Below are 14,755 nucleotides of genomic sequence, written 5' to 3'. Positions count from 1 at the left end.
GCCCAAACTTATCTCAGTTTTCAACCATATTAATATGGGTTTTATTAATGTGTGCCTTCTCCGTTTTCAACAATATTAATATGAATTTTACTAATGTATGTTCTAAGAATACACATTAATTTTTATTTTTAGAAAAAAATTTCTCAAGAATTGAAAAAGTAATGACAGCTTTTTCAATTCTCGAGAAAATATTTCCAAAAATATAAAGTTTAAGGTGTGCCCTAAAGGCACACGTTAACCGAACCCTATTAATATTCACGTTGGGGAGGGGCAATGAGTCAGAAACCTTAAAACTCATTTTTGTCATTTCCAAGGCTTTGTCATGTCACACGTGCTAGGCTCACCAAACTAAAAAGCAAAAATAATGTTGAAAGAACTCATCTACTTAAACTGAAGGCAGGAGACCAAGAAGAACGAAAGAAGAAGCAGTGAAGAAACAAAGAAGAAGGAGAAGGAGCTGCGTCGTCTGCGATGGATTAGGTGTTATTTTTTTATTTTATTTTATTTTTTTATAGAGCTTGGTTTGAGCCGTAAGACCCGCTCTCTATTTTCTTTTTCTCTCTCGCAATTTGTTTTTGTATTTTTTTTATTCAAATTCTTTATGGACTGAGATCAGTTTTCCGGCCAAATATAGTAAAAAAATGGAATCGTGCAAACCTCTAAAACCAGCCACGGTTCTCAGAACTGTACGGTTTGATCGCGGTTCGAGCGGTTTCATGCATTTTTCACATAGAACAGTTCTTAGAGTCAAAAGAACCACAAAGATGAGCGGTTCGAGATTTTCTCGGTCGGACCATACGGTCTGGTCCGGGTTTCAAAACCTTGATAATTACTAGAAATGGCAATGGGTCGAGTTCGGACCGGGTTTTTCAATACCCAAACCCAACCCACAAGTCTTAGCCCACAGCCCGAACCTGGCCCGTTTATTGAACGGATTTTTTTCCGGGGCCCGAACCTGCCCTCACCGAGCCCCACGGGCCCCATTTAGGCCAACCAGATTTGGGCCCAATCTGCGGCCCAACCCAAAAAAAAAAAGAGAATTTAAGCCTAAACAGAGTCTAACGAAAATCTAATCACACTTTCCTCTTTTTTCCTCCTGAAAATGCAATCTATCAAAACTCTAATGATTCCTCTTTTTTCTCACACTTAATCGGTAACCAAACAGAGCCAGAAAATTACGATTAACAAACCCAAAATCACAAACACAAAAATCATTGAATATACATGTTTAAATAAGAATAATTACAACATTTTCTCGGCTATTTTCTTGTCATCCAAACGGATCCAAGATCTAACAAACCAACCCATGTTCTTAGCTTCTTTTCTCGGTCGAATTGCAAAGACAGTACAGCGGTTTGATAGATATTCTTCAACAACAAGTTGTTTGGGGGTTTGGTGGCTTTGAAGTCGCTGAGGAACAGTGGGGGTTTCGATCAGAGGGTGAAGGAAATGTTGAGTACGAAATGTCCATCGGATGATGCTGCACCTGCATTGCCTGTGTACGAGTTTTCTGAGCTTGGTTTGGGCTATCGTGGTGAGAAGAGAGGAGAGTGAATGAGGCTCGGTTGTGGCTGTGGTGGTCGGAGGAGAGGAGAGTGAGTGAGTGAGAGTGGGAGAGGAGAGTGAGAGTGAGAGAGAGAGGGAGAGGAAAGTGGACGACTGAAAAATGTGAAATGATATGAGATGGTAGGGTTTTTATATATATATATATATATATATATATATATGAGGGTATTTTAGTACTTAAATGATATAACCAGGTCGGGTCGGGTTTGGGCCAAGTTTTTATTAAAACCCAAACCTGGTCCTATCTTTATCGGGTCGGGTAAAACCCGACTCATTAGGGTCGGGCCGGGCCGGGCAGAAATTGTCATCCCTAATAATTACTTTTATGGTATTCTTATAAATTTTTCTTATTTAGAGAAAAGAGACATACTTTACAAGATTTTATGAACTTTTTGGGTTTTTTAATTATGCATGAGATTTAATGAACTTTTAGTTTGTTTAATTATGTATGCAATTTTATAGTTTTTTCTATGTTTAATTAGGCTTAAGATTTTATAAATCTTTGTATTTTTTATTTAAAAATGTTGTATCTTTTCTGGATTCATGTTGATTATTATTATTATTTGAGAATGATGTTGATTAATTAGATGGTATAAATTATAAAGTATGAACATATTCTATAGTTGCCAGTGGGGGCTCGGCTCAATTGGTAAGGTTCAGACACTTCATCTTGTTATTGTTATAATGGTACCAAATATAATACTATATATATATATATATATTAAACTGTAATATTAAAATAGTACATCAATACATACTGCAATGCTGATATCAGAATCAGTGGTAGGGCCACGTTAAGGGCAGGGTGGTCCCAGGACCACTCTGACTTGGAAAAAAATTATATATAATAAAAAAAAGAGGAATAAAACCCTTTTTCGTCCCTACATTTTCACACGATTCTCACTTTGGTCCCTAACTTTTTTTTTTCACAATTTTTAGTCCCTATCTTGGAAAATGCTTATCATTTTCATCCCTGCCGTTACATTAGAGACGGAACTTGCACAACTGGCAGACGGCTTAAGTTAAGAACATTAAAATAATGCCACATAAATCACGTGGCTTTCCACGTCAACATCTAAATTAAAAAAAAAAAATTAAAAGCAGAAATAAAAACCAAAAATTACATTAATTGAGATCTAAGTGTGTCTTAAACAAGAACACAAACCCAGATCTAAGAACACAAAATTAAAATCTAAAAATCACAAACCCAGAAACACAAACACAAACCCAACAACATATATTCCTTGTCAACCAAACACAAAAACAACAAACCCAAACCAAAACCCAAACATTAGTAAGAAATGGGTACAAGAAGTTGACTATAATGGATTTCTTCAAATCTGTCTTCTCCGAAGACCCGGACCAACCCAAAACGATGACGCTCCCGAACCGAACCTGGACCCAAATCCAGACTCGGACTCCAACACGATTTGGAGTTTCGACGGATTGATCAAAACGATTGCGTCGAAATCAAAGTCAGTGATCTAGACCTACCGGGGCGATGTAGAGAATTTGGGTCCGGGTTGGAGAAAGAAACGTCAGTGATCCGAGAAGTCGCATCGCGTGCCGTCATGGATTTCTCGGCTTCGCTTGACGCTGGCGCTTTCGTCCCTTAGGAATCGCTCGAGTTGGTTGGTCAAGCCATCGACGATATTGGCTCCTCCATATGGAAATCGACGGCGGAGATCGTCACTCACGACATGGACAAGCTCTTCGTAGCCGTCGCCGCCAGCTCTAATTCCGATTCTGATTCCAATAACGGTAGGCGATTGAGTAGTAGTAGTCAAGTTTGGATTTGGGTTTGTGTTTGGACTTGGGTTTTCTGAAGATGGATTGTTGGGTTTGTGTTTGTATTCTTACTGATGTTTGGGTTTGTGTTTGTTGATTATGTGTTTGGTTGACAAGAAAAATCAGTTTCTGGGTTTGTGTTTATTGCTTTTGTGTTTGGTTGACCAGGAAGATCTGTTGTTGGATTTGTGTTTGTGTTTTTGGGTTTGTGATTTTTGGATTTTAATTTTGTGTTCTTAGATCTAGGTTTGTGTTCTTGTTCAAGACACACTTAGATCTCAATTAATGTAATTTTTAATTTTTATTCCTATTTTTAATTTTTTTAATTTAAATGCTGACGTGGAAAGCCACGTGGTTTATGTGACATTATTTTAATATTCTTAACTTAAGCTGTCTGCCAACTGTGTAAGTTCCGTATCTGATGAAACGGCAGGGACGAAAATGATAAGCGTTTTCCAGGATAGGGACTAAAAACGGTGAAAAAAAAAGTTAGGGACCAAAGTGAGAATCGTGTGAAAATGTAGGGACGAAAAAAGGTTTTATCCCTAAAAAAAATTATTTGAATACCCTTTAAAAAAAATTTTGGGAACACCCTCAAATTTTTTTATGCCAATAAAATTAAATTTTGCTCCATTATTTGTTCTACTTTCAAGCAAAAAGAAAAAACCCAAAAAAATATTTTAACTAAAGTCTAAAAATAAATAAATAAACATAGCAAGCCCACCACAAGGAAAAAAAGCCTAACATCAATCCTAAACAAAACTAACCCAAACAGCTTCTCAAAAAAAATTAAGTTAAATTTTTATTAACTAAATATGGCCCAACCCAAACGAATTCTCAAAAAAAAAAAAAAAAAAAAACCCCAAATTACCAATACACGTCTGCCGATTGATCAAAATCATCAAATGGTAAAGCAAATTAGCAAAACTGAAATCAGAACTAAACTCCTAACCTAAACGAAAAAAACCTTATCAACGATCAAGCTCCAAGCACATCGGCGCGACGACGCCTACGCCTAAACCGCCTCAAACTCAAGCAATAGAGCACATCAGGCCTCAAAGTCGAGCAACAGTGATAGCGAGATCGGAGATCAAATCAAAGATTACTTGGCTTGCCTCATCGCCTTGACCCTCGACCCTCGTCCCTTAAGTCCCCACCTCGACCCTCGTCCCCTAAGTCCTCGCCTCGACGTGCTGCTGTGACGCCACACCTCAGGCCTCAAGGTATTTCAGTTTTTTACTTTTCTCTCTTTTTCTTTATCAGTCTATCTCATCTAAATCTTACATCTTTGGCTTTGCTAATTGCTGTGCTCTGATTTGAGAGTGACTGAGTGAGAGCAGAGCTCTCTCTTTCTTTCTCTTTGAACTGAAATGAGATTCTCTTTATCTATCTGTTTTTCTGTTTCTCTATGTCTAAATGTCTAATTGCCTTTACTTTATAACTTTATTTGACATTTTGACTTTATTGGTTTGTGAGTTTGTCGTTTTGTGTATTGTGAATTTTATGTGTTGTGAATGTTTTATATGTTTAATATTTTGTGGAATGTTGATTGGCTCTTGTGACTATTGTTTGTTGAGTGGGCAGTGGATGGGGGCCGTAGGGTCATGGGGTGGGATATTTGAATTGGGGAAGTGGACAAGTAGAGGCAGTAAAGGCTGAAGGCATGCTGAGGCAGTATAAAAGACAAAAAATTAAATTATTTTAGGCACTAGGCAGTGGGTTGAGCCATGGAAAATACACATAGGGTGTGTGCTAATGAGTGGGGTCTATGCTAGACTGCTAGTAGTCAATAAAGAAAAATAATGAAGCAATCAAACAACAATAATTGATAATTTAATTAACCAATACATTATAAAAGACAAACAAATTAAATTATGTTAGACAGTGGGTTGAGCCGTGGATAATGCATAGTGAGTTGTGTAATTTATACTTCTTAAGGAACACCCTGAGAAAAATTCCTAGAGACGCTACTAATCAAAATATTCTAATTTAATAACTAATCCAAGACATAATTCAAAACTTGGCTAGATTTCGCTACTTTTGTTTGTTATTATTATTATTATTTTGCTTTAGTGTCTCTCCCATTTATGTAATACTTGTATTTATATTAGCAAAGATCTAGTCTCATCTAGTCTAGGTAAATTTTGGAGTAATGCTAGGAATATATCCTAAAAAACCTAAAAAAGATCTAGCATTGGACTAGCTAGTGTTGTGACTTTTGTTCATTTTTTTGTTATTATTTTTTTGTTTATTTTTTCAATATGCAATAGTATTCTATTACATATTAGCAAGGGGCTAGTCATCTAGTCAAATTAAAATTTTGCTAAATCTAAAAAAACACCTAGCATTGGGTTAGGCCAAGGCCATGGCATGCATGTGTGGACATTGGCATGCTCAAATAACCTCCTTTGGGCATGGTGCATGCCTATGGCAGCCTTGCGTGCACACTGCCAAGGCCAAGGTCATGGCAGCCCTTGGTAAGCACGCAGCCAAGGCCATGGCATGTTTGCATATACGCTACCTAGGCCATGGTAGCCTAGCATGGGCACGTAATTAAGGCTATGACATGCCTATGTACATGCTCCCAAGGCCATGGCAACCCCCATGGGCACACAACCAAGGCCTTGGCAACCCCGTGGGCAAGCTGCCTAGCTAGGCCATGGCAGCCCAGTTTGGACACACTGCCAAGGCCATGACTTGTCTGCGTGCATGAAGCCAAAATTAAGGCAGTCCCCATGAGAGTTTGTTACTTTTGTTTGTTTGATTTATTATTATTATTATTATTATTATTATTATTATTATTATTATGTTTTAGTTTTTTTTAGTAGTTTTTTTCCCCTTCTGTAATATAGTAGTTATATTAGCAATTGACTAGCCATCTAGTTGCTCTTAAAATTTGCTAACAAACCTGAAAAAGACCTAGCATTAGTAAAACCAATGAATGGAACATATAGATTTAATATGTATTTTTAAAACACAATTTTAACTAATTTGATTGAATCTAAGTGAAATCATGTTTTCCCCCCAATTCCCCGAAATAATTTTAGGTAGTATCAGTTTATTTTGCAAATTTGGCAAGGAATGGCCGCATCCAGCGTCCTGTCTCACGTTGGACTTAAGAAGTCTACCATTATTCCACCAAAAAATAACACATCCATCGGGCAAAGCAGACTGTAGACACACCCTCCAGTCCTTCACCTTCTTGTCCAACTCCAAAACCAAATGATAATAGGAAACTTTCGCTGCTGTGCTTCAGAATGAGCTTCTTATACCACTTCCATGTTTACATTTTAAATAAATTATACTGATCGAAATAATTCTTCTCAATTTTACAAATCAAACTTTGAGAAACCAGTTACCTATGTTGACAATGAAACATCAATTATAAATTGTTAAACATCAACCTTTTGGATTTAGCATCAGGGATGTTATCTGCCCATATTTGAAGAATCCCCACATACAACTGAAAACATGTCAGCACCTGCAATTCATGGAGGCAAGGAAGGAAAAATCTGCAATGAACAAAATGGGCAAGGTCCACAAAACACAACAGATACTGCTAGGCCCATGTTAGAAGTCTACAGACTATACAATGACTAACCAGACTAACCTCCTCTAACAACAATTTACTAACACTACAGGAGCAATGATCACAGCACTAAACGGGCCAAAATTACAACTCCTAAAAACAAGATTGGCTATCCACAAAAACTGATGTTCATCTATAGGATCATCTCCAATCTTTACCATCATCATCATCATCATCATCATCAACATCAAAATAATCACCATCAGAAATATCATCATCAGCAATGTCATCATCATATAGGTCTGCATCATTTGACAAGCCATGGTTGTCCAAGTCCTCAGATTCCAATGATTTGTCACTTCCACTCTCACTTTCAAGTTCTCCTGACTCATTTTCAGAGGCTTCACTCTTCTCTTCCTCTTCCTCTTCAGATATCTCATCAGGATAATCGTTTAGTGGATTATTTTCAGCTGACAACCACAAAAAAGAATAAGGGAGAAGAAAATAAATAAAAGCAAACTTGAGGAGGAAAAAAAAGGAAGATAGTTTATAATTACCATTTGAATCATCTGTCTCATATTCTGATTCATCGGGCCCATCATAATAATCCTCTTCATCAACCTGTACGCTGAATCAATGACAAAAAAAACTTTAGCAACAAAGACTAAGTGCAGGTAAATAAATCCAGAATATTTGATACTTACATAGGAAACGGGTAAGAAGCTTCTTCATGAACTACGTCCATGTCATCCCTTACAGCATAAAAGTCATATACATAATCATCTGCTGCTAATGTATAATCACAGAAGGATTCACCAAAGAGCAATTGAAAACATGGACAAAAATTACAGGTCAGCACTAATACTAAGCAAATGTATATAAATCATAACAATCTTCATACTGATCACAAGCATAACATTGGAAAAAATTGACACAAGAAAACTCATATTTGTTTCTTCTAAAAGAGGGGTAACAAAGCTGCAAGAGCTACAACTCTATATTAACTTGAAATCAGTTTAAAACCAAAGACTGAAATGGTTACTGAAGACAGAAAGCATGTATGAAGGTGAATAATAGTTATCAATGAACTACCTTGTTTTGACATGGAAGCATGTAAGTCAGATTCAATCTCTGAAGCAGCAGATGGAATCATCTCTCTTAGTAGAGGCAGATAACTAGACAAAAGCATATGATCCTCCAATGATATATCTCTGCAATAAGAATAAAGGGGCAACCGTAGTCAGAAAGAAATTTCCAATTGTGACCAGAGTCACCAGACCAGGAATTTCATAATGAGAAAAACTTACTCCTGCTGCTTCACCTCCTCAGATCTTTCCTCAACATCAACACGAACGACATCATAAAACCGACACATTTCATCTAGTTCTTTATTATGCATTGCCTCTTGGTTTCCTTTTCTGCTCCTCCATATTTGTTCAAAACGAGCATTTTTTGCTAAGACCTAATGGAAGAGAAAAGTTTGAAGCACAATTGTGTGGAAAAGGAATATAAAAAAGACAAGTTTCACAAAGTACACATTCGATAACTGATTATACAAAATGAAATCATATGACAGATCCCCATGCACGCAGAATAGACTTTCTGGACAAAAACTAAAGCTATCTAGGGTTGTAGGATGTTGAGGTTGGACTTTAAAAATCAATAAGATCCAAACATAATTAAACTTGGCTAATTTATATCAAAACCAATTTCAAACAAACTTCGGTTCAAGATAAGAAAAAAATGAACCGTGTAGATTATTTTTAAAATAGTACAGAACCATGTAATGTTCTGCTCGAGTTAGGCTTGAGAAAAAATTACAAGCTCTAATATAAAATTCATCTGATTGCCATTTATTTTATAAATTATCCGAACCAGCACCCACCAAGCCAAGCCAGAGAAGCTTTGTTTATCCTAGCAGCCCTAACTGTTGTAAAATTTCATATCAACTTCTCAATCCTTACAATTCCCAGCCCCATTAGCTTATAATTACTATTACTATTACTTTTTATTTTATAATAATGTCCCATGAAAACATGTGGCACAAGAAGACTCTGCCTGTGTCATAAACAAACAACCTTTCAATAGTTTGGACAAAATAAAACTGGACTAGTCTTTGAACAGAACTCAACACAGTTGTGATCTCAACAACTTATGCTTAAAGCCTTAAAAGGTAATTTAATAAAAAGTTTTAAGAGCAGAGAATAACAGTTCCATAATGTAAGAGGAAAAAAAGAAAAAGAAAAACATCATGTTAATTATGTTAGTGTTACAGCCTTCCATTATTCATCCATAAAAACACAAACAAGAAATATAAGAAACAAACCACCTCTGGCAAGGTGGCCAGGACGATTGCTATTCTTCAGTCCTTTCATGGTTTGGGCATCATCCCATGATATTATTGATAAATAATTAGGTTTATTTTCAGGGTACTAATATTTGTGCTATATGTTTCCATCATAATATTAAGTACTTGAGAAGAGAAACAGAATATAATTATACTAATAGGATGCCTGCTATTTTATACATATCAACAAATACAAAGTTTTTATGGCCTACTGCCTAAAGAATTATTAACATGTAAGATATGATCAATATGTTTCTATTTCTAAGTAAGATATTATCGATATGTTACTATTTAAAAAAGGAAGGGGGGGGGGAGAGAGAGAGAGAGAGAGGGGGGAACGAGATCGTATGATAATTCATTATTAGTTGCTTTGTTGACTATACCCAAAATATGATTGACCGACCTTTGTTTCCCAGTATGCACTTAACAAAGCTGCTCATTTGAACATGAAACATCTTTGTATACTTTTCAAAGGAAATTATAAATATATATGAAAAATGGTCTAAATGCATGCAGCATTAGAACAAAAATATATAGGAAAGTATCATCGAAATAGGTGTTATCACTATTTTATGAATTTTAGAAAAGTCTCTTAATCTCACCAATTGTGAAAGGAACAAAATTAATATATATATATATATATATATATATATATTTTTTTTTTTGATAAGTAAGAATGTTATATATACGAATGGCTACTCTATGCATGAAGAACATAGAGCAAACCCAGAAAATACAAGGAGAAAACAGAGAAAAAACAAAAAAGAAAACCGAATCAACAGATTACTTACAAAGGGAAAGAGAGCTAAGGAAAGAAGGGAGAGAACCACTAGTCATGAGTCCCCATGCCCGAGACCAATCAAAAAGAGTCCCACTAAAAGAAGCAAGCATCTGATCACCGGAACTATCCAAATCCTCAAAAGTCCGCCGATTCCGTTCCTTCCAAATACACCAAAGGATGCATAACGGAACTAAATTCCAAATCTGAGACAAGTACTTCCCCAACCAATTACACCAACCAAAAAGCAAATCTGGGATCGATCTAGGTACAACCCAAGATAGACCAAAAGTTATAAAGACAAAGCTCCATAACCGATAAGCTATCTCACAATGAAGAAGTAAGTGGTCTACCGTCTCTCCAAAATGTCGACACATAATACACCAGTCCACAAAAACCAATCTCCTCAATCTCAGGTTATCACCCATTAGGATCTTATTCCAAGCTACACACCAAACAAAAAAGGAAACTCACCTAGGGGCCCTTGCTTTCCATATGGCTTTCCAAGGAAAGACAATTGAGGGAGAATCCCTTAATTTGTTATAATATGACCGGATATCAAAATCCCCATTAGGCTTCAACTTCCATCTCATCCGGTCTCCCACATCCATTGGAGGAGTATTAGCTCCCAATATACGAAGAAAATGAAACCCTTCATCCATCTCCCAATCATTAAATTCTCGAATAAAACGAACATCCCAAATTCTTCTATCCTCCACCCCCTGCCTTGACAAAATTAATATAGATCTCACAATCAGGGGCGGAGGGAGAGAGGGGGGGCAGGTGCCTCCCTTGAACTTTCAAAATTTTTACTAATAATGATAATGTATTGAACTGAAATGTCTTATTTGCCCCCCTACACAAAAGACAAAAAAAAACTTTTCTATTTATTGGGAACAACCTACTGCTACATGGTTCAGAACTCAGCAGCCTTAACTAATAGAGAACTCTAAAACTACTATAACTCTAATATAAAACTATTGGTCCCACCTAGTAATGATTAAAAAAAAAAAAAACAACCTACTGCTAATGCTATATGCCTATACGGAATAGGAATCACAGCAGCCTAATACTAATAGAACTCTGAAAAAAACAGTGTATATATAATACAGTATAAAGCACGCTTCCCATAAAAAAAAAAAAAAAAAAAAAAAGTTCTTTGGATGCTTTTGAAATTAAGGGAGAGGGGAATAATTACCTTTTTCATAGTTTATAATTTTGTTAATATGGTAAGGGTAAATTTGATAATTCATTTGGTCCAGCACTTCTAAGCTCTGCTCTCCCTCAAAATCTCTCTAATTTGGGGAATTAAAAATGAGGAGCTAGAAATAGTTAGAACCCCTCTAAATCCCTCCCCCTCCTCCCTTAAAAAACATTTAAATAAGGTAATTTAACTTACTCTCCTTCCCTCTACTCCCCCTCCATCCAAACAAGCTATTAGAGTTTCTGTTGAGTTTTTAAAAGCATTCAAGTCATTGAGTCACGTTTAAATATTCACAGGTATATTGCATACTCTTAATATTCATGTTTAAATTTTTTTAGATTAGTTTTTTACTTTCAATCTTGTCTTTTAATCCCCCCCCCCCCGACCTAAATTCCTGGCTCTACCACAGCTCACAATGATACCATCATAGCAATTAAACTTACACGATTTAAGCAAAAATAGTAGATGCAACATAAAAATCCATCTAACAATACTGAATATCCAAAAAAAGAACCAAGAGTAAATCAACACTCAACAGTGAGAAGAACTGCAAAATGATCACCTAATAATAAATGACAATGATTGATGACGAAATGTAACAAATAATCACCATTGAAATGAAAGAAAAAGAAAGATATCATATGTGTGTGTGTGTGTGTGTGTGTGTGTGTGTGTGTTTAATCTTTAATCCGCTACTAAAATACCTCCTGTTCTTGTCGGGCTTTAGACAACAGCTGATCTTGTTTCTGCTAACAATAGATTAGAAGTAAAGAAATGTTAAACTAAAAGAAAAGGTAATGTCTTCAATCATATTTGAGACAGTGAGTTAATTATGCTTCCAAACAGACATGCAATGTGTGTGAGTGAGTGAGCATGTCAGCGCATGTACGTGTAGGAATGGTAACGTGTTGGGTTTGGGACTAAAAAATATTTCCAAACCCAAACCCAAACCCTCTAAATATTTTAAATACCAAACCCAATCAACACAAACTCATCCATTTAAAAAAAAAAAAAAAAAAAACCCAACCAGTTTATCTAACCATGAGTCAGATTGAACATGTTGTGGATCAGGCCAGGTTAACCTAAAATTGAAAATCTAGAATACTATATACATTTAATCATTAGTGAGAACTTTTACACTAAATTTAACAATATTTAAAACAGAAAGAGAGGCACACCACACACCTAATTTTGTTTTAGAAACTCGAGTTTTTGTGTAAATAAAAGTAGTAATTAGGTATTTTAGTAATTTAATACATAAGCAGGTCAGGGTTGGGTACCTAAGGTGTAAAAAGCAAACCCTTCCCAAACCGTAACAAGTTTAAAATTTTGAACCCAAACCCAATTAAAAAATCCTGAACCCTTAATATTTGGGTCAGATTGGGTTGAAACACTCACTAAACCCAACTCATTACCATCCCTACATAGCTGCACTGTGTGTGTGTGTGTGTGTGTGAGAGAGAGAGAGAGAGAGAGGGAGAGATTACATTTCCCTTTTTAAAAGTGAGCCTTCGTTCTTCGCCCTTTCTTTCACCTTCGGATACATCAGCAAAACTGGACTCCTAAAGAAACAGTCACTTAATAAGAACGCCATCATCCACATTCTTAAAAATACACAATGAGAATCATATAACAAGTCACAAAAGAAACTAACTTCCCATGTAAGGAAGAATGCGACTCAAGCAGCATGCTCATGCTCTAACATGGCATTGCCAAGCACATTAATGAACAGAATAGTAGAAGAAGAGAACCAAGGACCGACATAAAAACTGTCATACCGACCACAAATGATTGGACAATGTCAATGGTTTTCTCAGAGCTACTTAATGTCTCGACATGCTGCACCAGGACCTTCTTAGTCTTGAATTCCCCTAAATACAGAAGAAAGAGAGAGCCATACTTAAACCATATGACAATGCTTACATATATGCATGAAATTTGGAAAACCATAAAATTTTAAATTGAACCCCAAATCCAAAATTATAAACAAAACAAAACTGAAACACATTATGCGTGAGATCTGGGAGAACATAAATCCAAATTGAATCCCAAATCAAATGCGGAAAAAAACAAAAAATTCGAAACAAATTTTCAGCCATATAATATACATTTTTTTAGTGTTAAACATAAATTTGATGAGTCTTAGCAAACTCTCCTCCTAACCATTGCTTCAAGCTTTATAGTGAATATAAATGGAAGGAACAATTTGCTTTGCTTATAACCCTTCAAAGGCACTCAATTTGACAATAACATTGCATTGCATTGCATTGCATTTTGCAAATACTAATTTCCATTCTCCCAAACAAGAAATAGAAATAAGTTCGGAAAGAACATGCGAGTGGTAAATGAGTAAAATACCTTTCTCAGCTGAATCCGAAATCGACAAATTCTCAAAATCCAACAACGGACGCTTCAGTGGCCTTTCATTGATTTCAAGCCCTAGCATTATTTAGAGTAAGTAAAGTTTTCAATTATACATTTCTACCTATAAATTGCAAGGATTTCATGGAAGTTGAAAGCAAGAAAATTTGAGAGTGAGAAATGGAAAAGGAAAAATTCAGACTCACAGAAAGCATCGAGTGGAGACTGAAAGGTTTTGCGCTTAACCCTAACGATGACAGGCTTGTCGTCCGTGGATTTTGGCGGAGCCGATGAGCTTTCGCCGAGGGTCGCCATGAATACGCGCCCAGAAACCCTCACTTCTGCCTGAGGGGGTTTGGCAGGGCTTTTTCAAAATGTGAGTTGTGCTTGTGCTCGCAAAAATGTAAGAGCATTTCGGGATGAAAAAAAAAAAAAAAAAAATATTTTGCGCCTAAATAATTACTTTATCTATTTTATCAATTTATTTTACAATTTACTTTACATTTTATTTTTTATTTTTAAATATAATTCAATAAAATAATATAAATTATCTAATAAAATAATAAAAAATATTATTCTTTATCTTTTTACCCATATTGTGGACATATCATTTTTCTATATTAAAATAATATATATTTTTTTACAAACTATGGATAGTATCATAGGATGCAAATTTTTTTAAATTTACAAACCCGGATAGAGTGAATTTTGAGTGGCTTAGATTGTAAAATAGCAATTGGGGGGTGTTTACCCCCCAATGCTAGTGCTCCAAAAGGAAAAGGAGAGGAAGATGGTGACCGCTAAAGAGAGAGAATTGGATGGTGGCAATATCGGTGGCGTATGAGTTCAGCAGCAGTGAGAGAGGAAGGGAGTGATCAAAGAGAGAGAGAAACAGATATGTGTAGAGAAATAGAGAATAGAAGGAAAAATAGTAAAATGGAATAAAAATGGCTCTTTTTTTTTTTTCCTCATTTTTTAGCATATGAAAATGAAACATGCATTTAACATGCCTGATATTGGTGCTCTTAGTATTAATTGTGTGATAAATAGAAGTGAAACATATTCCTTTGTATAATAAATTGGGTCCATTTTGAAGAGTTTGACTTCCATTTAGGGAAAAGTTTTTTTTGTTTTTTTTTTGTTTGTTTATTTAGGAAATAAGTTAAGTTCAAGCTAAACTTT

General features: G+C 35.7%; 1 protein-coding gene across 5 annotated transcripts; it reads right to left on the bottom strand.

Annotated features, from left to right (window-relative positions):
* Positions 1-6,809: 6,809 nt before the first annotated feature.
* LOC115984851 (RNA-directed DNA methylation 4) lies at positions 6,810-13,985 on the bottom strand. 5 transcript variants are annotated; one of them, XM_031107849.1, is made up of 10 exons: positions 13,780-13,985; positions 13,571-13,651; positions 12,995-13,083; positions 12,700-12,774; positions 11,917-11,961; positions 8,191-8,345; positions 7,976-8,094; positions 7,588-7,672; positions 7,441-7,511; positions 6,810-7,353 (listed from the first exon to the last, which is right to left on the bottom strand). In XM_031107849.1, exons 1-10 carry the CDS (start codon positions 13,886-13,888, stop codon positions 7,085-7,087), a joined length of 1,098 nt encoding a protein of 365 aa, XP_030963709.1. In that variant the 5' UTR covers positions 13,889-13,985; the 3' UTR covers positions 6,810-7,084. The 5 variants fall into 5 exon arrangements, with proteins under 5 accessions (XP_030963709.1, XP_030963722.1, XP_030963732.1 ...); XM_031107862.1 differs by having other exon boundaries at positions 7,588-7,669; XM_031107872.1 differs by having other exon boundaries at positions 7,588-7,666.
* Positions 13,986-14,755: the final 770 nt, after the last annotated feature.

Source organism: Quercus lobata, chromosome 1, assembly GCF_001633185.2.
Source record: "Quercus lobata isolate SW786 chromosome 1, ValleyOak3.0 Primary Assembly, whole genome shotgun sequence".
Taxonomy (NCBI): Eukaryota; Viridiplantae; Streptophyta; class Magnoliopsida; order Fagales; family Fagaceae; genus Quercus; species Quercus lobata.
The sequence above is the reverse complement of the archived record's forward strand: the minus strand, read 5'-3'. Positions and strand labels throughout refer to the sequence as shown.